Source organism: Orcinus orca, chromosome 7 (assembly GCF_937001465.1).
Source record: "Orcinus orca chromosome 7, mOrcOrc1.1, whole genome shotgun sequence".
Taxonomy (NCBI): domain Eukaryota; kingdom Metazoa; phylum Chordata; class Mammalia; order Artiodactyla; family Delphinidae; genus Orcinus; species Orcinus orca.
The window spans coordinates 39034347-39059864 of record NC_064565.1 but is presented as its reverse complement, the minus strand read 5'-3'; the positions used below and the strand labels follow the sequence as shown (position 1 = coordinate 39059864).

Below are 25518 nucleotides of genomic sequence, written 5' to 3'. Positions count from 1 at the left end.
TAAAAACTAGACTTACATGGTAATTCTTTTTTCTTTTTCTCCTCAAAGTCTTACTAAGTGGTAAGGAAAGAGTAGTTTTATTATTTAATTTCATCTTTCACAATTAGTGTTTTGATTTTGTATCATGGAGAGACAAGTTAAGTCTTTGGTCTATCCACTAGCCAATCCTTATATATTGATTTTCAGTGTTATAGAATTCCTTGAAACCATTTTTGTTAGAGCAACTACAATTAAAAGTTAAAATTAGTCCTAACTGCTTTAGCAAGCATAAGTATTTGACAAGATAGTTAAAACAAGTGGGTCTGATCAGGCCTGTTTACAAAATTTAGTTCTCAAGCCACAGTCATCAATAAATACCATCAAATAAAATCAGATTTGGTCTAGAAATATGTATTTTGTTTTGTTTTAATGTGTATTTTTTTATACAAAATATGTATTTTGTATTTTGGTTACCTAAAACTAAAATTGTAAAGAAAGCTAATAATACAAAAGGATTCATTGTCACAGTCATTAAAAATAAATATTATATAATCAGATAGGATTAGTTAATAACTACATTTATATTCAAAATTCAAAATTAACTTGTTTTGAAATTACACTGAAATTATTTTGAGGATAACGTCACAGAAATTGCCCTATAGCTTGAAATCTGTAAATCTGTAATGCTTTGTAGGTTACTTAACTACATTGATTTGACCGCCAAATAGAACTAATTAAACTTTTTTGTAAAGGTGTCCATGAAATCTGGAAACATATTTTTTTAAGATACTGAAGATACCCTTGACAATATCATGTATATTTGCCTATGTTTCCAGACTTTATGGACATCATCTCTATACTTTATATTACAATTACTCACATCAAACAGCTGAACGTACTTGACATTATTTTCTAAATTTTTTGAGATAAGACAATCTACATAAAGGATTTTGTTTTTAAGCCACAAAGTTCTAAAGAATAATACTGTTTGAGAAAACCTAGCAGTAGCTATTGGGGCCTTCTGTTTCCTTGAACTTGGGCAAACTTTAACTCTGAATGTTATTATGCCTTGCTTCTTATTTTGCTGGATAAGCATTTAGTTTTGTTTATTTAGGGATCACATGGAAAAACACTTCCTCAAACCGTTTTCATCCACAGTGCAGCTGCTCATACTAACCCTGTGATGCCACACCAACTAAAATTCAAATAAATGTTATTTTTAAGGTGCACCTGTGCTTTAAGTATTTGAAAAATAAGACTCTACTTGGCTTAAGAGAATGATGGGTAGGTTAGGTTTAGGTGGCATCAGAATTAGAAGAGAAAGCAGATTAAAATGATACTTAGTATTGCTAGAATAGGGGGAAAAGGAAGAAGTCATTTTCATGTTTGTATAACTATGGTTATGTGTGGGTGTTATTATATTTAGTTCCTTAAGCAAGCTGTGACATAACAAAAACATTTTTAAAAATAGTGTGACAAAATGGAGTTTTTTTAAAAAGGAGAAAATGAATTAGAAAAACGTTTCTTTTGTAAAAATTTGTGAAAAAATTTAACTTACCAAGCAGACCTGTCCCCAGTAGAGGGTTAAGTAGCTGTGGCACCACAGAGTTACTGTTCAGTTTAGCTGGACCAGGTGTATTCCCAGCATTATTAGATATATTCAGCAATGTTTCTGCCATTGACACCACTGCTGTCCCACCAAGTGTTGAGACAGTCAGTGCTGCCACTGCTGATGATGTAGTGGTTGTGGTAGTGGTTGCCTGGGAAGAAGTTGCTATGGAAACCTCTGGATGATTAGCGGTGTTGGCCGATGCCGAGTTCAGGACACCTCCCAACAGCTGGGGATTCAAGGCCATTAATCCTGAGGCCCCAGTGACAGCTGGGAGGAACAGGGGGTTAAAAGTAGTGTCACTGCCTGCAAAGCTTGGTAAAGGGTTCCCCAGGGGGCTGGTTAAAAGGGTCTCAGCTCGGCTGTTCTCTGACTGATTGCTTGGCAAATGGTCTGGTGGGGCTGTCATCTGTGTTAATGAGGGTAAAGGGGTATTTTGCTGTTGCAAAAGATCTGAGATGGTCAGATTGAAAGATGGCAGGGGAAGCATGGCAGCTGCGTGGGCTTGGTTCTGAAGCAGGGCTGCTAAGAGTTGAAAGTGAACAGGCTGCAATACCTGCCCATCCATGTCACTGGAGAGAAAAGCTAAAGCAGCGTTTACATTCGGGTTGAGAAAACCTAAAGGGTGGAGGTTGATCTCAGACTTGCCTTCTCCTGCTGAAGGCTGGAGGATATTTAATAGATTCTGGTTTAGGAGATGCTGTTGATTCACTGGCAAAGAGATAGGTAGAGAACTGAGGAGGCTGGGGTTCAAGGGGTGTGGAAGATGGTTGTTTGAAGTGCTGTTGGATGGAAAATGAAGTGCGTGCTCCTGGCCAACAAAAGGAAAATCACTCCCAATGGGCAGCTGACTCTGCAGTGGGTTTCCAGCTGCGGTGGTGACTATGACGCCGTCTTGAAGGACAGATGTTGTCTTTGTGATGGCAGGGTGGTTGGTGCCAGCTATGGCTATGGAGGATGATGGTCCTGAACCGCCTAAAATAAAGGGAAAAAAACCCACTTATTAATTATGGATGTTAAGGAAGACAACTCTATAAAAATACATCAAGATACATTTCAAATAATATGTTACATGTCCTCTGTAGATTCTAGCCAGATAAACTGTAATTAGAGATGATTTGACATGTTAATGAAACTAGTTTGACTTCATACTTCTTGACTTACTTTGAACATGAATATATTGAAGAAGCTTAGTACTTTAAGCAATACCTGTTTCTAACTATCAAATATTTTGTTTTTCACAACCAGACAAGGTGAAAATGGAGCAAGTTGTGCTGTAGTCCATTCAATTGGGTAGATAAAAGTAACAATGCTTCATTTTTCAAAATATATTTTTACATTTAAAAAAAAGTTTTTGTTCTACATTTATAATACCAGTACTTTCTTTTAGTGGAAAAAAACCCCCCACATAGAATATGCATGAGAATACAAAACAGAAAATAAAAAGTACCTATGTAGATAACTACTAATATTTTAGTGTATAGTTTTCTGGGCTTTTCCCACCTATATGTATATACATATGCAGACATATATATACATGTTACATACATTTTTTAACAAGAATGGAATCATATTGTTTTGCAGCTTTTTTTCATTTATCAATATATTGTGAATATCCTTTCATGTTAACTATAGATCCATTTTACTAGTATCATGTATGGATATACATAATTGATTCAATCCATTGTTGTGGATATTTCGATTGTTTACAATCTTTTACTATTTCAAGCAACACTATGATAAACATTCTTATTAACTCATCTTTGCCAATATGCTCAATTATTTTCTAAGGGAAAATGCTTAAAAGTGGAATTCCAGGGACAAAGCGTTTACATATTTTTAAAGCTCTGGATAGACATTGTCAGACTGTCTCCAGTGAAGCTGATCAATATATATTCAATTTATATTTCTATAAACAATGTAGGCAGCACTCATTTTTCTCACCAACACTGTATTTTATCATTATTTTTAAATCTTTGTCATTCTAATAGCATAAAGATACTTTATACTCATGATTCCTTAAATCAGACCAGTCTTCACCCAAATAGCATTCTTTTTTTTTTTTTTCCAAATAGCATTCTTAACCTTGAAAGTCTTATGTATGCTAAAGATGTATATATTAAAGTATACTAAAGTAATGTATATTAAATTCAGGGAACTTAATAATAAAATTTCAGTTGTGTATTATAATTGTTTTAGTTGTTATCAATCCAAGCTACACAAAATAATTACCTAGAGAACTTAAAAACAAACAAACCAATGTCTGGATCCTATCCAAGACCAGCTGAAAACTCATCTCTTGGGGTACAGCCTGGGCAGTAGTATTCTTTGAAATCACCCCTGGTGATCCAGATGCACAAGGGGTGGGGTGGGGAGGGTGAGAATCACATTCTGTTGAAGGAACCTACAATCATGTTTTTGAAAAATGCCTTACCCTAAAGAAATGCATTGTTTCATTTAATACATGCATTTGGCAAATATTATAAGAACATACACTTAATTTATTAAAATATTAAACATGTATATGTTATTATGAACAATATCAGTGTTACTGAAAATCTAAAATAATTCAGACACTTTACTGCTGTGCTACATGTCATCATAACAAACTTTATATTTGACCACGTTACCATTGAGGCCTTGTTCAAATACACAGAAATGATTCCATAGTTGTAATAGTAGTACAAATATAACTATATATTATTCTTGTTTCCTCCTAACAGACTACCACAATAATTTTTCCTTTCTGACATAAAAACTCCATACTAATATTTTAAACCATGTAGCATATGGATTGATCATAATTATTGATCCAATAAAGTTTGGCATTTATATTTTGATTTTTTCATCATTATATATAACACACAAATGGACATCTTCCTGCATATGAAACTTTCCTACCTTTGAATTTTTCCTAAGGAAACTCATTGGCATGATTGTTGTGAGACTCAAAAATAGGTAAGTGAAAGGCTTGCAATGTGTAAAAGTATACAAATAAAAGGAGTTACCATTGTCATCATTATTATTGACATTAGTAGCTGCAGTTAGTTGTGATGACATGGTAATAGTAGTAAGTATAAATCAGCATATCCAACATATATATCTCTATAGCACGACTTTGCAATTTTTCCTAGCTGTTGTGGTCTTTTTTTTTTTTTTTAAGCTCTGTTTCATTTAAAGGAGACAAAATGCCGAAGTAGGCATATGGTATACAATTCTTTAAATATTAATTCAGATTTGTAATAAAACAATCAACACCTTAAACATTTCATTGCTTCTTAAATCTTTCTGCTATTTCCGTTAAATAGGTATGTGCTTTATTTGCGTTTGGAATCCATCTTTTTAAACAAGCTAATAAAAACTCTTATTTACTAGTAATCACTATCTATGGCTTTTTCCCCTATCTGTTAAATAATAACGGCATATTTAAATGTACAGATCACCCATTCCTTTAATCACAGTCAGAGTACATTTTCAAAATACTCTAGTGTGTATATGACAAGGCTTTGTAGATGAAGGATTTCTGTAGAGGTTATTATTCTTTTATCTTTATTTTGTAAGAGAGAAACATCCACATTGAGGATTCATGAAAGTAGTCATTTGGGGACATTATTCTAAAAATTCTCCATCTAAATATTCTTGAGGAATGACAATAAAGAAAATATAGCTACTTTGGGTATATTTTTGCATTACAAACAAGAAGCAGGTGAATACCACAAGCTTCTTAAGGCTAATATGCGGATCAGGCATATTTTTTATTTTCTCTAATTTTCAACACACCAATTCAACAATCAAGTACACTCTACTGAACAAAAGGGTAGAAATGGTGATACAAACAAATAAACAACAACAATACAACACCCTGCCCTTTCTTTAAGGAACTCAGAGTTTAGGCAATGTGATAAACACACAGATCTCTCTGTCTCTCTCAAATATACATTTTTTGAGAGCTTATTACAAACCAGGAAATTTTAAAGCTCTTTTCACGTATCTAGTATAACTACAAGGCAATATGCCAGGAACAATAGCAGGTATATAACAAGGGGACAATTGTAAAACTGAAGGTGTCAGGAAAAACTAAGCAAGTGGTAACATTTGATCTGGGATTTGAGAGTGGAAAAGGAGATAGAAAAGGCTTCTAAGTAGAAGCAAAGTAATTTTTTAAAAAGGCAAGGAGATAATAAAATGTATGGAGGGTAATAGAGTCCTATGTATCCTCAGAACAAAGAAATATGACTGAAAATATTGTATGCTGCTTTCCTACACACCCAAGCCCTCCCACCCATGGTTAAACCTGCTGCCTTAGAGAAGCAGTGAAGAAATTTAAAATCATCTTTCTAAACCATTAAAGGCAAGGATCACTTCTTATTTCCCTCTGTATTTCCAAGACCTAAGAGTCTCTGGCACGTGGTTAGCATTCAAAAAGTGTTGGTTGAATCAATCTATTAAGATCGTAAAACTTGCATTCAACTTCTAGGAATCAGATCACTTGATGCTGTGTGTGTGTGTGGCAAGTGTGTATGTGGAGGAGAGAATACCACCCATTTGTGGAGAAAAGTGAAAACTGACTCTGTAGGGTATGATTGGTCCAATGCCAGGAGATAAGGGATGCTGGAAAGGAGATGGCTGAAAGATGTTAAGTTACTTTAGAAGACTCCCAAGTGTGCTGGGGAGTTAAAATAATCTTATGGAGGAAGACGTCCATCCCAAAGTACTCTGAATTCTTAAAGTCAACTCATTAATGCTTGGGGTCATTGAAAGAAGATCCTGAATTTTTATAGCAGGAGGGAAATTGGAAATTGCTTATTTCTGAAGCACTTAATCTTGAACAGGCATTCTCTGGTGAACTTACTTCATAGTTCTGCATAAAAACCTGTGGTCTGTTGAAGCATGTGGGGAAAAAGTTTTCTTAAAGCTGAGTTTTCTTTTGGCAGCTAAGATGTTTTGAGCTTAATCTAATGAGGGAGAGAGTTTTTTTAAAAGAGTTTTTAAAATAGCAAACTATTCACTAAACATTTAGCAGTTAAATAACTAAAAGGCAGCTGGGAGCCTCGAACAAGTTAGTAAGCTGGAGAAGTCCTTTAATTAGAAAAAATTATTATTTCACACCAGCCAGCAGCACCATGAACTGGCATAACTTCTTTTTCTCATTGTTTCTGTTACTTTTAAAGAAGTAGGAAATAAGACTGGAAAGCCATCCAAATAAACTTTCCTGGTGTGAGATCACATGCCTAGACACCCAATCAGACACTGAGATAGTCCAGTACAATTAGGAAACAACAGTGGTAGCTTTTTCCAGTGGGGTAGATTTCCAGATATAAACAGTATTCTTTGCACACACATATAATTTATGATGTGTGTGTGTGTGTCTGTATATGTGTGTGTATACAGAAATAGCATCAGTAATTTTTTTAAGGATTTTTTAAAGGATGTTTTCCTATTACTAACAATTTCATTCTTGAGGTGTTTTATTTGCCTCATTTTTTAAACACTGCTTTTCAAAACAAAGGTAATGTCTACTTCTTTAGAGTTATTTCTCTTCTTCGTCACCAATATTCTTTGAGAAGAGTCATTGTTCATATCATGCTAAACTCTCTCATGGTTAGTCCTTAAGTATTAATAATATTGTTGTACATGTCTTTGTATGTGTACAAGAGAGGGCATAAAGCTCGTTTTAAAATGTCATTTTACCAGTTTGATCTATAGCTTCAATTTTGAATAAATACTACTTAATGCTAGAAAACTTTTTCTTAATTGATATGCCCAAATACTGGTTTTTATCCATAAATTCAAGAACCTAAGAAATACATCATATGGAACATACTCCTTCACTATTTGACCTTTATCATTTGCTTTGGCCAGTGTACTTTAATTGCAAACAGGGTCAATGATAATCCTTAATAAAAACGAATGCTTCTAGAGACAAGAGAAAATATCATGCCCTAGTGAGTCTAATAAATATAATTCACTTTTCAATCCCATGGAAATAGTAAAATTTTCTCTTCTATATTTAAAGGATTTAAAAAATTGAAAGATAACTTTTATGAGGTCTAGATCTTCCAACAAGATATTATTTTCCCAAGCCTTAGTAATGATAAGGTAATATGTATTTACAAAAATATACCAAACTCTTTGTGTTTTGGATCCTGATGTAAATTCCTAGCATTCCTTTACCAGAAGTAGGCAGGAAGCCCTAGGGACTAGTGTCTATTTGTTCTCCATAAGGAAGGGAGGGAGGGACCCAAAACCAACACAACTTAGGAGAAAAGGAAGAGGGGAAAGGGATCAGTGGCAGTATCTGAGGAAATAGTCTCCACCCTCAACAGGGCCAACCTCTTAGGGAAGAGGAAAGAACAGTGGAAGGACTGTAGCTTGAATCTTGGAATATGAGGTCTGAGTGATTATGACCGTGTTGAGGAGGCGAGGCCAGTCTTCGGGTGGTAATGGGGTCAGACAAAAAAAAGGGTGTTTTACTACTGATCACTTCTGCTTCCTTTATTAATACATAGAATTACTCTGAAAACTGTTGAAATGAAAAAAATTGCTTGAGATTTTTCACTGTTTCTCAAGTAACAAAGATTTTTGGTTTTTTTTTTACAAATGCTTTTTATCATATTTTTCTTAATATTTATTGTAAAGAAGCAAATGCTGAGAGAAGAGGTTAAGTCTTTTGCTTGGTAGGATTTCTGTTCTCTCAAAATGCTAGAATAACAGTTAAAATGCTCCATCCATCAATATACCAACTGGAAGTTTATCTCATTTTGTTTAATGAGCAGAGCAAGTAGAGATTCTAGATTATGAATAGTTAACTTTGTATCCTTCCATTGTGACTATTTTATTTTCAGTGTTAAACAGTGCAGAGCACATACTAGGTATTCAATAAATATTTGCTAACTACCTCATGAATATTCTAAGACAGTGCTTAGACCTATTTAAGACTGTAAAATCGATTTAGTATGCCCCCAAACCAGTATATTTTGATAAATGAAATAGAAAAGAAAAAAAAAAGAGTACATTGCATAACTGGGATATTATTTTGTGGAAACTGTGTCTGTTAACTTATACATGTGAGTGCTGGGTCATGTTCTGCTGGTGAGTGATGAAATCATTTCAGTAGATCATGACTGTCATAAAAAAAAGAAATAGAATAAGATAGGATAAGATAGAATGGGATCTAAAATGTCAGAGTGCATCACACAGTGTTTTTTTCAGGAAACTTTTGTTGTACATTCAAAACATATCTCTAGTTAAATGGAATGCAAGTTAATTTCTTGCCGTGGTTAAAAGTAAAAATAAGTTTGAAAAACACTGCTTTAGGATCAGGCCTCTCAGTTGCTCAACTCCGTGGGGGATGGTCTATGGAGTTGTGTTCCAGGAAGCATGTTTATCAGACTCTAAAGTGAGAGGTATCCCTGTGGAGTCGTGCAGCACAGGAGCTCCGCTCTGGGGCATTTGTGATAAATACTACTCTTTCTTATACCCGTACCCATGGGTCTTGGATAGATATTTAGAATTTCCCTGGACTAGCTCCTACCCGAGGAGTATCTCAGCAACTCCTTCAGACTTCTGTTTGTCTAGTTCCATTCCTAATCTGTAAAAAGGTGAGTTGTTACTTTGACTTTGCAAGAAGTATAATTCTTAGAAAATAATTTTTACTCTACTCTTTGCTTTGTTAGCATTAATGTTGTTTGATATAAGTTCCTCGAAGGTAGGAAGTTTATGATTTGATTTATTTAGTACTCCATGCACATGGAAATGAAATTTATTTTGATGACACTAGGAAAATGTTTAAGAATTATTTTTAATGAGTCAAGTCTTTGTAGAGTTGACATTACTGCCTAGAATTTAGGTACTTTTAGAAGCTGCTTCAATGTTCTTAGACCACTTGATTTTAGTAAATAATAGCTTAGGCATCCCCTTGAGAACTGAAGGATTTCTAGTGATTTTAGAAGTGAGCTTAGTGTGTTGCAATAGAATAAAATTCCCCCAATTTGCACACTGGGACAATTTATTTCTTGAAAGGTACAAAATAGATCATTGAATCAGTAAACATATCACACCACTCTGAGTTGTTATCACCTTTGATTACATAGACTCAGTGTCTAAATTTGAACATATTTTAACTCCTCTTTTTGTACACAAGGAAACATTAAACCTGGAATATGTAAACAAAGCAAGTGGTGTAACCCTGATATTAGGAAACCTTCTTAAACAGCAAGACACTGCCTGTTGTAAAAATAACTTACAGCAAAGAAGAAATGGCTCATTTTGCAAAAATTTAACTAAAAGAATAGACATAGATTTTTATCACATAATGAAGATTTTAATATAGTTTTGGTATTTGGTTAAAAAACAAGAGCAGAGGGCAAGTTTCAACCTAGAAGCCTATGCATCAATCAGGTGAGGCGTAAAATCTAGGCATTTAAAAACTTGGGTGGAAATACTTTCAATAGCAATTATTATTAATTCAGTCACAACCTTAAAGGAGTCTCTGCCTTTTTTCATTCTACATAAGTCTATAAAAGACTAGAAGCTTATTTCCACACAAACGTCCCATATCCTGAGACAGCTAACATAGAACAATCCATCCTGGAGTATTTTTATCCCATAATCTTTTTGCAACTATAACCTCAAATGAAGGAAATGACAATTTCCCTTTATTTTCTTTACTGGCATGCTCTGAGAATAAATACATACATAGAACAAAAAACCAAGCTTGCACTTTGCAATATTTATCCAAAGCATTCTTTTGTGATCTCTAATTTTCTTATACCTACCATATTAGTGGCTGCACTGAGTTTCAATCAAATGTATTTTGTGCTGAAAAAAAACCACTTTCTTTTCCAGAGTTAAAAAAAAAAAATATATATATATATAAATATTCATGAGCAAATATTTATTCATAGGTTTATTTATATTCTTGTTAGTCAATGTATATCTTTAAGAGTTAAGGCAAATAAATGATTGAATTGTTTTCTCTTTTGGTACAAACTCATACTCTGCCCTTTCACAGGACTACATTTTCATGTGTTTTAGAAGAGTTGATTAAATGTTTTTTATTAGAAAACAAAGTGAGAATATAAAAGGCATTTTAAAGTGAAAAAGTTATATTTAATGACTTTATCATATTGGAGGGAGGTAAGGTTCAGTTATTAAGTTGGTTAGCAGAATAATCTAAATCTTTTTGCTTCTTTGAAAATTGTGAAAACCCACAGGGCCATGGAAGGATGGGTTGTCATGTGGACACTGACAGGGCTGGGTCCTCAGCAGAGGCCCAGGTTACTGGCATGTGTGTTTTTGTTCTATCGTAAACAGGCGGGCAGCAGTCAGAGGCCCAAAGAGGCATGGACTTGATGAAATTTGTCAGTCAGGGGTACTGGATTTTGAATTCCTCCCTAAACCAAAACACCACAGGACACGTGCTGGAACCACTTAAGTGTTGAAACTTATCTCACTTCATAAACTGAAAGTTGCTTTAAATGTACACGAGTGATGGATTTCAGAACATACCTGCATTCAGCAGTTTGAGTGTTTGGACTGAGAATCAGGAACTGATTGGGGTTTGGTTGCCAGATCCACCAGAGCTTTGCTTTACAACTTGAGGAATGTCACCAAGTATCCTACTGGTCATTTTCTAAATCTGTTACATGGAAATATTAAACTTCACTTGTAATTTCATATCCAAAAAGCTAATAGAAACCTGTAAACTTTACAATGCAAAGTGTTTAGAGAGCTTTAGTGGAAAGGCAATTTCAAAACACCAAATACAATTAATAAAACCTTGTATATTCTTTTTAGAAATGTTTTCTAAGCATTTCATACCTTTAATCTGATTTTTTTTTTTTACTACTTTGCCTCCGATTCTCATATATGAGTTTTAATACATTTAAAATATGGACTGGTATTCACATATAGGCCTAAAAAATGAATATTTGGGCTGTTTATGATAGAAAAACTTTCTTTAAAAGAAGTTTTTGAAAACAAACAGCCAATCGAATTAAACGTTTTCAGAGTGATTTCTGATCTTAAATAAGGTCTTAATGTAACATTTTTGAGCTGCTGCTCAGGAGAGTGGGGAAAAAAGGCACTGGATTGAGCAGGAGGTCACTTGAGTTCTGTTCATGCTCCATTACCACAAGGAAGAGTTGGGCCATGTTACCTGTGGGTCTCTTTCACCCTCACTGTGCTATCACACCTGGAATGGCAGGGCTAGCGTCTGCAGAGTTGCCTTCTTCAAAGGCCTATTGACACATCACCCACTAGGAAACCCATTTTTATCTGAGTGAGGTGATACAAATTCATTCAAATAAAGGTTACCAAATGTGATTCACAAATGAGGGGTAGTTCTTTTGATACTGTGGACATTTCATCTGCACTGGCACAAACATCCTAATTATTGTACACTAGGATATTAGAGTCCAAATAGAGAAGGCAAAATTACTGACTTTTGTCTAAAAGTGCATCAAAAGTTTACAAACGTAGTTCCTAACATGCATTGGTATGCTTTGATTCACTATCTGTTGGGTATTTTTAAAGATTTGAAAGTGAAAACAGTATTTTTCACAACTAGATGTTTCAAATGAAGAACTTATGCAGCTGGGAAGAAAATGGATTTTAGAATCAGATGAACCTGAGTTCAAATCCTAATTCAAATATGTATGACCTTGGACAGTTATTCAAGTTCTCTGAGGCCCAATGTACTCATCTGTAAAATGAGGACAAGAATACCTTATACTTTGGAAAACTGCACAAATTAGAAATAATACAGGCAAATCACCTGGCACATCATAGGTACTCAATGACAGCTAAAAGCAACATTTTAAGAATAAAATGTGGTTTTCTTCTAATGCCTTACTAGTATGCTAGAAATACTCAGCAAAACTTAAAGGGATAGTTGTAACTGTCATCAGCTGTCTCACTCTGAAAGCCCAGCTTTGGTGTTTATTTGATGGATGAATAAATGTCAGTGAAAATAAACATTCAGGCTAAGCAGTTATAATAACGGTACATTCAGTTGACACAGTTCACTGTGTATCTAAAAGAAACATGATATTAGAGACCTCTTTAATATTCAGCTCATCAAAAGAATTATATTAATTAGTAAATCTACCCATTTTTATTACCAGCTGCACATCAGAGCTATGTACATTAAGCAGTATTTAATTTTATTAGGTTACTACTTTAAAAAGTTCTTATTGACCTAGATTTTTATCAGGGATATGCTTTCTGTTAGCTTACACATGATTGGTCACATCCATATCATTACTAGACATTTATTCTCATCCCTTTTAGCTATTTATATGCTAACACTTTACTTATATTAGTAAATTTTCAACATGTGTGTTTTGACACTCCCAGCACTGGCAATCCAGATCTGATGTTTTACAGAGATGCACGGAACAAGAAAATACATGTCTAAGACTATATAAAATAAGTCAAAACTTGACAATCAGAAGAAACAAGAATATAAATAAATGTTGGTCTTTTCCATTATAGATAAATTAAAATACATCATTAATAAAATACGTACTTTGCAATATGAACTTAGACCTGAAACAAAGTAAGTTGAGGTAAGGGGTATCAAAATTGAAAGATATAACACAATGAGACTAACAATGCCTCATCTAAATGATTGAAGGTGTGCTTAATAAATATAGTGTATTTTTAAATAGTTACTGATTTTATGTAACCTTAATCTGATAAATGCATAAGATTAAATTTTCATTTGTTTGGGATTATCTAAAAAGGAATATGAGTCATTGAAAAGCTGGAAGCCCCTTCAGAATAAGAATCCTGTTAAACACGTAAAAAATAGTTTCATGAGATTCCTTAGACTAAGAATATCAAGAAGGCACTAATCATTTCAATTATCATCTTCACCTTATATTCTTTTTAACAGAAGAGGTCAATGAACAGTTCTTCATTAAATACTGACATCAAAACATAACACATAACACAAGTTGTGGAGAATGGCAGGTAAAAGTAGTGACACCAGGAAGGAAAACACTTGATTTTACTATCAGCAACGAAGACATGTAGGTCATAATGCCTTTCCAGCATGGTGGTATAACACAGTCTATATATATCTACACAATAGATTATTAAAAGCCTCAGCAGTTTTCCCACTTCCAGTAGCAATCTGGTTTTAAAAGCCCACTGTTTTCATAGCTGAATAATATTGTCTCTATATTCATCTTTTATTTCCTCCCTGTCATTTCCCACCAATCTCTCAAATCGTCATTGTTGGGTTTTGGGTATTCTTTCTATTATTCTTATGGTCAAATTTTCTGATGTCTCAATGAATTTATCTCTATAGTGCTTCTTTACGTTTTTTTGTAACAATTTCTGAGGACTCTACTGAAATAAAATATAGTTCTTTCTAATGTGTCTACTTTTAAATAAATTTGTCTCCTTCAATAATAGCGGATAAAGAGATACCATAATGTCAATGGTAAAAACAATGGTTTAGTTCTCCAAGAAAACTGTAAAATAATTTCAAGATCAAAAATTCTGGAAATCAGGTTTTCAAGCCTTTTTTATTGGAAAACTTCAATTATTACCTTTTTAAAAAAGGGAGTAGCCAATATCCATTTATGAATTTTTTCAAACAAATAATAATAAAGGATAGCAAACTAGGATAAGAAAACACATTAGAAGACAGCTTTCTACTTCATACAACTTCTAGTTACCTTTTCCTATCCATTCACCTATTTCTGGTCAGCAGCAAGAACAAAAAATCCATGTATTTCTGCCTTTTTTGGGGGGTTTTCCAAATGAGCTTCATTTACCTGAATACAAACAAGAGCTAGGGGAAACAGCTTTTATATTGGCATAGACCAAGTACATGTCTCATGAACCAGGAAATCCTGCCTTCTATGGCTTCTTTTGTAGTTTCGAGTCCAATGGTTATAGAACCAACTGAAAGTCGAACAAAATTCAAAATGACACAGGTTGACACATAATGGAAACACATGGAATCCTCTTGGCTGTTATTTTTTCCGAGACAAATCCCTAGCATTCTGTAAATAAAATTATAAATACTAAAGAAATGATGAGAATTTCACAATGGGGAAAGGATCATTTCTTATCATAATAAATATTTTGGTATAAATTTTAAAAAAACGTATAAAAGTTTAGTACCTTTGGGTACTTTTTTCTAATAAAACCATACCTGCTTCAGAACTTGTTTGATTATAGCTGCTAACAATGCTGTTTGGTATCACTGGAGTGGAGGACGTTGAAATTCTTGACTGAGGTGGATTGGGATGTAATGAATTTCCTAAGGCCATGCCCGACTGACTGAGCATCCCACAGTTCCCGCTAGCCTGAATCTGATTTATTAAACCTGCAAGATGGTGGTTTGGGACTGGACTGTTACTGTGAACAAAGTTAGTGTTTGCATTGTGGCAGTGCACGGCTTCCCCTCTTAAAGGTACGTCCTGTGTCAGTGGATTCTGAAGACCACTGGAGTTCACACTGGGGTCTGTAAAATGCAGCTGGTTAGCAGAGCAAGGCAAAGCAGTATTTGAGCGCCCGCAACCCGGGCTACTATTGCTACTCAAGTGAGAGCTTTGACAACTCATAGACTGTAGTAACTGAGACATTGAACTGATGGGAAACGACCCCTGACCCTGCTTCCTTAGCAAGTCGGGTCCAGGTTTAGGAACTGCAGAACTATCCATTTGAGACTGTCTGAGCAAACTCAACACTGTGGTAGGTGGCTGTTTTCTTTTCCGCAGTGAGTCCTTTTGCTGAGACATCAGCTTATCTCTTAGTGCTGCTCGACCACTTTGCCCTTCACCTGTTGGGAGAAGCATGTTGGCAGCAGGAGGGAACATGGTGTTTAAAGTGCTATGTCCTTCAGTGTTGCCACTGCCAGCAACAGCTCCAGAATTGCTACTGCTGCTACTGTTGTTACCAGCAAGTTTGTTTTGATTTGCTAGCTGTGCTTTGGCTGCTGCTGAGAGTAAACTACTTGCTGGAAAGGAGGCAGCATTGTGCTGGTTCAAGATCTGATTTAAAGGCATTCCCAGCAAACCAGGCTGACTCTTTACAGAACCGCTTCCGGCAGATGCAGTAGGAAAAGCTGCACTGCTTGGGGTATTTAGTACATTACTCATTCCAGCAATTAATGGGTTAGGGATATCCTTGTACTGATGATGTCCATCGGACTTGGTAGAAGGGCTTGATGGCATTGATGGCCTTGGGGACCCTATTGTTGACCTTGGTGACCTGGGTGGAACCTTAATACCACTACAAGTGGCCTGGGGTCCTAGAGGTGGCATCATGAAATTTCCGTGATCTGATGATGTGGAAGATGAGCGTGATCTTTGGGGCGATGCCTCAATCCTTCCAATTCCAGTCCCCATCATGTGCACTGGGGATGTCACTGGAGAAGGGGACAGGGAGGTTGAAGCTGAATGCTGAACTCTTTGTACATGACTCCCATGATTCATGTGGCCAGGTTTTACGGTTGGCAAAGGGAGATTACTTGGCAAAGGAACAACAGCAGGAGGCATGCTTACATTCATCACAGGTACCTGAGAGTGGACATTTGAATGGAAACTAGTTGGATTAATGATAACAGGGTTCTGATTCACTGGTTTACTAGGAATAGGGTCAAGAATGCCAAGTGGATCTTTCTCAGATGTTAATGGCTTTTTCTGAAGAGCACAAGAAGGTGGAGGAGGGGGAGGTGGGCCTTGGGGTAGTTTGTGATGGAACATTGCTCGTGGTATTTCCATATTAGTTGAAAAATTACACATTGGTTTTTTCATTACTGGACTCTTTGTAGTCAAGGTTGGGGAAAGAGGTATATTAGTCCTTCCAGCCATTGCACAGGATGACTGTCCAGGAGAACCGTGTAGCATTACTGAAGGGGGAGAAAGAGGAGTCCTATTCAGGTGAATAGGACTAGAATTGGGAGCTCCATGAAAACCAGGATTATTTCTTGTGAAAACATCAGGGCTTCCAAGTGGGTCAGTCCTTGGAGAGATTGAGCCATCTCCATATATCTGGGAACCTGACGACGCTGGGCTGGGCAGGCCTCCATGGCTGCCACGGAATGGAGATTTCTGTCCGTGTTCACTGCTGCCCAATCTCTGCCGGGGGTAGACAGGGTGGAGTTCTTGTTGCTGGCTTCCAGGCAGTTCTTGTACATATAGCCTTCCCATGGCATTTGATGATCCAATCATTAATTTGAAAGGATTCTTACATTCAGGCATTACAGAATTTGTAATTCCTTCGTGAGACTTATTTCTTACAGATCTTGGAGTTGCTGCCCGTGAAGGTACTACTGGAGTTGCATCTGATGTGAAAGAGAAAAAAAAAAAAAATCTGTTAGTAGTCTCAATTCTTTTGCGTTAGGATGGAGGGAGGGAAGGAAATGGGGAAGGGAGGGCATCTGAAAAAAGAAATCTGCAAACAGAAGCTGTGACTCTTTGCAATTAAAAAAAACGTTCTGTACTCTACAATAAATTTTGATTGTAAAAGATGCACACTGTTCTGTCTTAGTTGACCAAAGGTTCTCAATAACTGCTCATTATGCTTGTTTCCCTCATGTCTGTTGAGAAAGGATGGGGATCTGAATCTGTACATACTGACATTAGCCATTCTAATAGTATTTATAATATGCAAAATCAAGAATGACAGCCCAGATGGAAATGATGATGATTTTATTTTTTGGATTTGAATTTTTTAAGAACACAGTTACAATAGAAAATTGTAATCTGTGTGGCATAATATTTTCTTGAGTGATTTAAATGAATTACCATTTTCACCAGAAAATTTGTTGCCCTATAAAGGTTTGTATAACCTTACTAAAACCTCCTCGGGACAGCTACGAAAACTCTTCCTCATCCCAATATTTTCACTGTGAGAGTAACAGAGTCTTAATTTTTGTGAATTAAGTAAATAAGATTCTGAATCTTTTACAAAGGGAGTGATAACAACAGTAAATACAGTGAAGTTAAACAATCATGCTAAACTTCATATCAAGTTTGCAATACTTTAACACTTCAATTTCTTTCCCATTAATTAGTCATTGTTGTAAAACCAGCCTCAGTCAACCAAATTAGGTAAAAGATTGCAATTCTTTTATTAGGATAGAATTCTTAAGCAAAATTTAGTCAGAGTGCAAAAATCCTCAGTACTGGGCTCCAATTGAGTATTCTCTTTTTACAGAGCGCATTGCTCCCTAGCTGGCTTTTTGGAATCCCTTCAGTTCTTTCAGAGATCAGACAGAATACAGGCAACAAAAGCAACCTGGTTCATCATACAGAATTTTCATTTGATGTCAGAATTCTAGGTTTAAGTTTTTTTAGCCCCAAAGGAAGTTTAACTATTTTATAAGGTTGTGACTTCTAAAACAGGGATGGCAAATAAAATTAGTTTCATATACCAATTCCCATCAACTGGTGGTGGCTGCTTAGAGAGCTATGCTGAAAAGGGTGCTGAGCTCTAGCTGGACTCCATGAGAAAATGCCAATGAGTCTATTAGAGGCACAGGAGATAAGAGTGGTACTATTCATACTATACATTGGCCACCCCAATTCTTAGACTTACAGCATATCAGCAAGTATACTCAGATTCATTTGCTATCAGAGGTATATTTACTTAAATGGATAATTACACATTTAAGATAAATAAACTTCTCCTACCTGCTGAGTAGTATACAGGTCAAATCATAACATAACAATTTCTAAGTCAGTGGTTCTCAACCTGGGATAAACAGAAGTCTTGGTAGTATACAATCAAGAAGTAAGAGAACGTAGTGAACGTATATTTTTCTTGGGAAATGTGGGCTTTCTGTTTCTGGCATGGTAGAGATGCTTTGATAGAGTGATTTCTGTATATAATACAGTATATGAAAAGTTGAGAACCAATCATAAAAGAAAATCACAGCAGATAAACTCAACTGAATTCATTTTCTTGTTAAAGAAAGATTTTTACAGTTTGTAATCAAGGAAATAACATATGAAGAATATTTGGGGCACTGAGCTTGGCATATAGTGAGAACATAGTCGTCTGTATTAACATCACTAACATTATTACGGGACTGACTGTGTCCTCTTTAGTAATAAAACCACCAAGTTGTGTCTTTCCTTGTTCATTTATATAGCTGTCTACAATTCAATGATTAAAAATATAGACATTGGCATTTTTACATTCAACAGAATTTAGAAAGTAGCTGTCGTTTAGAAAGGATTTCTTCCATAGTGGGGAAAAATAGGTACCATCTTTAAAATAAAAGGAATACTAAACAGATAAACAAACAGAAGTCATGCTGCTCTTATGTTGCAGTTAGGAACTAAAGTATTACAAGAGTTGGCAAACGTAAATGCTAGGTACTCATCAAGTGCTTTTGTGTATATTAAGTAGACCTTTCGAAAGAGGTGTTGTATGTTTATGCATGTAAAATAAAGAGAGGTGAAAACTACTACATGAGTCTTCTTAATCTTTATTTAAATCCCAACCTTTTAATATAATTTAAAATTAGAAAATTGAAATAAATGCTATGTCTGAAGTTGGTAAAAGAGTAGAAATTAATCCAATAAAGTATATCATTTTAAAAGGAGATGGAGATATACCTCTTATACCTATACTAGTTAAATATTTACCTTTAATTTCAATAATGAAACTTGTATGTATAGAGTAGGACAAAGGACCTAGACCAAGATTCTGCTCCAATCATTAAAAAGGAAACAAGGCAGACTCTGTAGACAGAGCTGAAATGGTTTGATATGATGTGAAGTGAGAATGGCAGCAGATATGAGCATGTGCAAACACATGTGCAAGGTAAGATGCAAAAATGAAAACATACTTACATCAAGGTGGCAGGCTAATGATAAATTTTAAATAATTTATTACTGTTAAATGTCTTTAAGTTGTTGCAATATCTTTTAATTTAAAAAACATAGCTCATTAAAGAAAAAGAAAAATTCACTAAAATATATTTTTTTCTTACATACCTTAGTGGAGCAAATTTTTCTGATCATTCCTGTTAAAGTTTAAAGGTTAGAGGGTTATTGGAGAGGAGCTCTCTGCTAATAACCGCCAAGTTTGTCTTTCCCTACCCTCTTCACATGAGTTCTAAGTGTGACTCTTTAATGACCTGTTTGGTGTCACAACTGCTTCTCTTTGTATCTAAAACTATCAATAATTTGGCCTCAATTTACCTATGCAGGTTTAATTTTCCACTCAAGTCACATTAGTTTCCACATCATTTCTTAATTATGCTATACTTATTCTAGACAAGAATTTTCTTATTTCCCTTATGTGTCTAAATCCTACCATTTTCCAGGGCTGGTTCAAATCTGAGTTCTACCATAAAGCTTTCTCTGATCACTACAAGTTATATTCCTCATCCTTATTTTTCAGAACTCTGCAGAACAATGCTACTTATCTTTCATAAACAAATGCTTTGGTGTTCAGCTGTATTTTATCCAGAATTACTATTCAAGTGTTAATTGTAATATTTTGGAGAGTTCATATTCTAGCCCTTGCAAAAAGAAGTTCCTCGGCCTCAAAGTATAATTCCACAAATTACATATAAATCATAAAGGGAAAATGTACCTCAATAATGGACATAACTTTAACCAAGAATCAAACTTAATGTCATCAATACGGGATAAACTGCCATTATGTGCTTCCTAATGAGGATATAACATCACCTATGCAGTATTCCTATCAAACTATGTTTAATCTGAATATACATATGAGGAAGCAATCAGGCAAATCCAAATTGAGGAACATCTATAAAACTGGCCTAGGGCTTCCCTGGTGGCGCAGTGGTTGAGAGTCCGCCTGTTGATGCAGGGGACACGGGTTCGTGCCCCGGTCCGGGAAGATCCCACATGCTGCAGAGCGGCTAGGCCCGTGAGCCATGGCCGCTGAGCCTGCGCGTCCGGAGCCTGTGCTCCGCAGCGGGAGGGGCCGCAGCGGTGAGAGGCCCGCGTACCGCCAAAAAAAAAGAAAAAAAAACTGGCCTAGACTCTTCAAAAGTATCAACGTCATGAAAGATTTAAAAAGACTGGGGAATTGATGTAGATTAAAGAAAAGTAACGTCTCTTTGCAGTTGCACAATCTTTGCATCCTGGATTTTAAAAAAGATTGGATTGAAAAAACTGTAAGAATATTATTAGGACAACTGGAGAAATCTGAATATAGACTGCATATTAGATAATACTATCATAACAGTTTTAAATTTCCTGAATGTGATAATTAGACCGCGGTTTATATAAGAGAACATCCATGTGTGTTGAAATACTTAGGGGTGAATTGTCACAATATCTGCAACTCCTGAAACAAAACGTTAACTGGTAAATCTAGGGTACTCGAACTGTTCATGTAATTTTTCTGCAGCTTTGAAATTTTTAAAAAATTTGTGTGTGCATACAAGCGTGTGTGCATGTATGTGTTGGATGGAGGTATAAAAAATTCTCGGCAAGGTGATTTGTTAGTAGGTGTTCAATATGTAGCTATTAAATGACTGAAAGAATAACACTGCCAGTTCTTGATAACATTGCTAGCTGCATTTAAGGACTTGATACTGCACGTTCCAATAAAGCCCTAGGAAAAAGGCTACATTTGTTTCCTAAACACCAATGGCACTTTCTCTTTTGTTAGCTCAGCTCTATGTACCTCCGTAGCATTTGTATGTGCTAATCAGTGTTTATTTTCCTCATTAAACTAAATGATTTGGATAGGAAACTTTGGGTGACAACTTCATGGGAATTTTTCAGAACTAATTTGCTATTTGCAATAAAATGATAAAACATACATAATTTTAAATGCATTGTGCATGTTTGAAAAGTGGACTCAGAAAATGCTTGGCAAAGTGATTTCTAGTGACTCCTCCAGGAGAGGAGTGGGGGAGGAAAAATCCCTAAAACCTTCACCATATTACATACTTGTTCCTCCTCCGGGACTGGGGAGCACCAGAGAAGGATGTGGGGCTTCCATGCTTTTATGAAGTGTGGCCACTGCAATGATTTTTCTTTTATGTATGCATAGCTTTGTGACATCTTCATCTGCTTTAACATCTTCTGCAGTTCTCTGTTTCACAGCAGCTCCAGGATCAAAATTAAACACCTGGAAAAAGCACAGCCTTTGTTTAAAATATGTCTGTAAAAATATTAAGTAAAAAGATTCCCTTGTTAAAAAAAAAGTTTTGCACAGATTAACCCATAAATCTGAATACAACTTTCTCAAGTTTTTAAATTTAAGAAAAGCAACTTTATATATAATGGAATAAATACTTCTGCTGAACTCATGGTTTTTAGTGGCAGGGTAAATAATGAGAATTATCCTAATTCTGAGATAGCCAAGATAAATATATGGAAAGGAATAGTATCTGATAATGTTCCCAATTTTAGATACTTCCTGATGTTATAACAGTACAAAAACAGATGAAGTACAGTTAAGAAACCCTAAAATCTGACATTGCTATATGCTAACTTTTTCTTTGGCTTTACTTTATTGCTATATTAATATGACCTTTTCACTGATTTAAAAAATCTACCAATCTATTTAAAAAAATATTTATTGTGTATATACTTATAAGCTGTTTCAAGTGCTTTTTTGTGAATGAGGTGACACAACTAAAAAAGAAAAACTTGTCTATTAATCGTTAGTTCTATGATTGGGACTATTATAGATACCCAGAAAACAATGACATGTTTCTATAGTAAATATTTTATCATTTAAAATGATTTTACTTTTTACCTTGCAAAGGAGTAAAACAGTTTCACTTTTGGCTATGAGGGTTCAGCTTTGTAATTTAAGAAATATTTGTGGCAGATCTATCAACACCAGTACTAAAAATAACATTGCAGACTGAGCAGGAGGGAAAAAAATACTGCACTATTAAATAGTGAGCATGGGTATAGCTCTAATAAAACGGTGCAAAAGGGGTTTTGATGAAATATTTAATATGAATATAGGTTTGTCACCTTTGAAAATGACTCTTGGACTTGAACTATTTTCCACAATCTTTAAGCATTCCAAAATGCATGCAAATGATATATAATTTAAGACTTTAAAATGTATAAATGATTGGAGAAGTAATATAAAAATGAAATGCCAAATGAGAAAAGCAAATATATGAAACACCTAAAAAATGAAAAATTGCTGATACATCTATTGCGAAATGGTTACCTTGGGAAGAATAAGAGGACATTCCAAGCCACACTTGCATGTTCCGTCAGTAAGCAGGTATGTTTTAACCTGCTCCAAGCAAGATAACAAAGACCCACTGGGACTGTGAAAATAGTTTAAAAAAACATCAGGAAATAATTCTGACTGCACATATTATATGAAAAACGGCATAATTTATAGTCTTACTGTCCTTCACAGGGTTTTTTCCTATGAAATATTTTCCTACTAAGGAAAAGCATTTTCTTTGTCAGTATTATGTTAGCTACTAAATTATAGCCTTTAACACTATCACTCTTTCTTCTGACCAAAATATTTCTCAGAAAAATACAGATCTTCATAGAAAAATAAATAAAAGTATTTTGACAACCAAGAGTGGACTAAGGATGGGAAGAATGTATTCTTAAGAAAGAGCAGGTAAGAAAGGAACAAGAAAACTACATGAAAGTAATCATTATCATTTTAAACTAGAAGATCTACTTCTAAAGCTGTTTGAGGAAAAACTGAAATTTAGGAACACATTGGAGGTCAAACCAGAAAGTCACTTAATTTACAAAAATTCGAGCTAACAAGTTCTTCCCTTTAATCTTGGAGTCTAGAACCAAGCTGCCCCTGTGTAAAAACAGGCTTCTCTTTTTCCTCCCTCATTCATGTGTTTCTTTGAAGATAGATCAATGTGGCTCAGCTCAAATTCTACTGAAGATCCAAGCTGTACTTATAAGGATGGGGAACTCTTGAGGAGATAGGGTTTTAGGTGGCAGAAAGGTGCCTTGCAGGCCTTGCGGCTGGTGATTGGGTAGTGCTCTCAACATTACTACTCTTTGGGTCACAGAAGTTAGTATGATATGTGAATACTGATCAAATTTAAGTCTACAGATGAGGTACTAATCCTGATGACAGGATAAGTCTCTAATGTTTATTTACAATGAGGATTAGTTTAAAATGGGCAATTTGCATTTTAGGACTTCTATTATTAAGGTACTGATTTTACAGCTTGCATGCGTATTATGTCTTGAAAACTATTACATACTTTTTAATTCAAGAATATCTGTTATTTATGACTATTTACCAAAACTTTCGCTTAAGCCATCTGGTAAAGTTTAACCAGAAACGATATCTCCATTTCATAAACAAAGCTTTACATTACCGGGGGTAGACTATTCTGCTTCTACAAAAACACAGGTAGTAGTTTCTATACTTATACTTCTATATTTATAGAAGTATACTATACTTCTATATTTATAGACACAGGTAGTGTCTATAAATAAACCAGCTTTAAAATGCAATTCGTATTTTACTTATGGACAATCATATAAGTGACTTACACATGTAGAAAATCACAATTAAAATCCTCAACTTTGTTAACTCTCTCATTTATTTGGGCTAACAATTTTTTTCAGATGATATGCAAAGAATAATAATTCCCATATTACAGACTGGAGTTCCACCCTAGCGGTAGGGGCAGCAAGATGTTTTTGGAGGTCTGGTAATTTTGATAAAACAAAATCACTAGTTATGTGAAGAATCCATGAATTTTATGAAAAGAAACTGCCTAATGTGTTACAGTTAAAAAAAGTGTATGAATGAATCCTAGAGGCAGTTAATTGTAAAATTAAACTTGAAGATAAGAATTCCTGAATTCTATGAGTACTCTACTCTAGACACTTTAAAAACACTTCCTCTCAATCAGTCAGTTGGGTTCTTTCCTTTAGTTGCAGCTCTTTAATTCACTTTTGGGAGTAATAATTAACATAAAAATAGTTACAAGTCTTATGGCATAGATAAAGCTTAGAAGATTGGAAGCAGGTGGGAAATTTAATGTGCAGCCTCAATGCCACCCTGAGGCAGGAGCAGCTGGAGACTAACCTAAAAATTATAAGCAAACTGCACATTGCAAAGGAAGCTATAGAAGGAGGGCTAGCCTCTTCTACATGTTCAAGTAGTAATTTAACCAGTTATATACAAACAAATCAAACCCATGCTGGCTGAATTTATTTGAAGGTGTCTTACCTTATCTGGCAAAGTTAGTTTCCAAAATAATCTTTAGTGTACAGATTTGGATTGGGAGAATTCAAACTCATACTAACAGATAGTAAAGTCTACTCAGACTTGGAAAAGTCATGAGCAAGATAACTGACAGATTCCCAGACTTAATTTGCTTTAACCTAACTCTCAGCAACCTGAAAAGCTGATTTATCTTTCATAGGGATAAAGATGAAGTAAAACAAAAACAAAACAAACAAAATCCCCCCAAAACTAAATTATCAAGATTTTTGGAGTTATTTGCTCTAAGCTGAATATATATTTGCTCCTTACAGACTAGGAAAACCATAAATATGAACATAACACTGATATCTTGCTATATTATTGATACATTGATAACAAAGTATTTCTGGCAGTTTGTTAACAGCACTGACAATAGAAACACTTTGAGAAAGTTATTCCGTGTGTCCTCATCCATCTAAGCTACCATGGGGTGAGCTCCACATTCCCTGCTTTCTTATCCCTTCACCTCAATTAATATAGAGCATAGCTTGAATATTACAGAAACAAAAAACACGTGTGCAAAAGAATTTCAATTGGTCATTAAGTTTACCTCAAGAAATACGTTGCACAAAACAAACCAAACAACCAACCAGCCAACCAACCAACCCAGGACAGAATCTGAACTGACAGTAGAGTTGTTATAGTATGAAATCATTTGGGTTTATATAATGGAAAATTCTTCATTTATATAAATACATCTTTGCACAAATGAGAATTCCGTTGAAGCTGAG

General features: G+C 35.0%; 1 protein-coding gene across 7 annotated transcripts in view; it reads right to left on the bottom strand.

Moving 5' to 3' along the window:
- Positions 1 to 25518, bottom strand: part of MBD5 (methyl-CpG binding domain protein 5) — a 402382-nt gene that overhangs the window by 28065 nt on the left and 348799 nt on the right. For 5 of the 7 annotated variants that reach the window (XM_049712485.1, XM_033425310.2, XM_033425309.2 and 2 more), the window contains 4 exons: positions 22745 to 22847; positions 21499 to 21679; positions 14760 to 16895; positions 1538 to 2563 (listed from right to left, as the gene is read on the bottom strand). In XM_049712485.1, the coding sequence (XP_049568442.1) occupies positions 1538 to 2563; positions 14760 to 16895; positions 21499 to 21679; positions 22745 to 22847 (3446 nt within the window). The remainder of the gene's footprint in view (positions 1 to 1537; positions 2564 to 14759; positions 16896 to 21498; positions 21680 to 22744; positions 22848 to 25518) is intronic. The other 2 variants (XM_033425314.2, XM_033425313.2) reach the window with 2 other exon arrangements.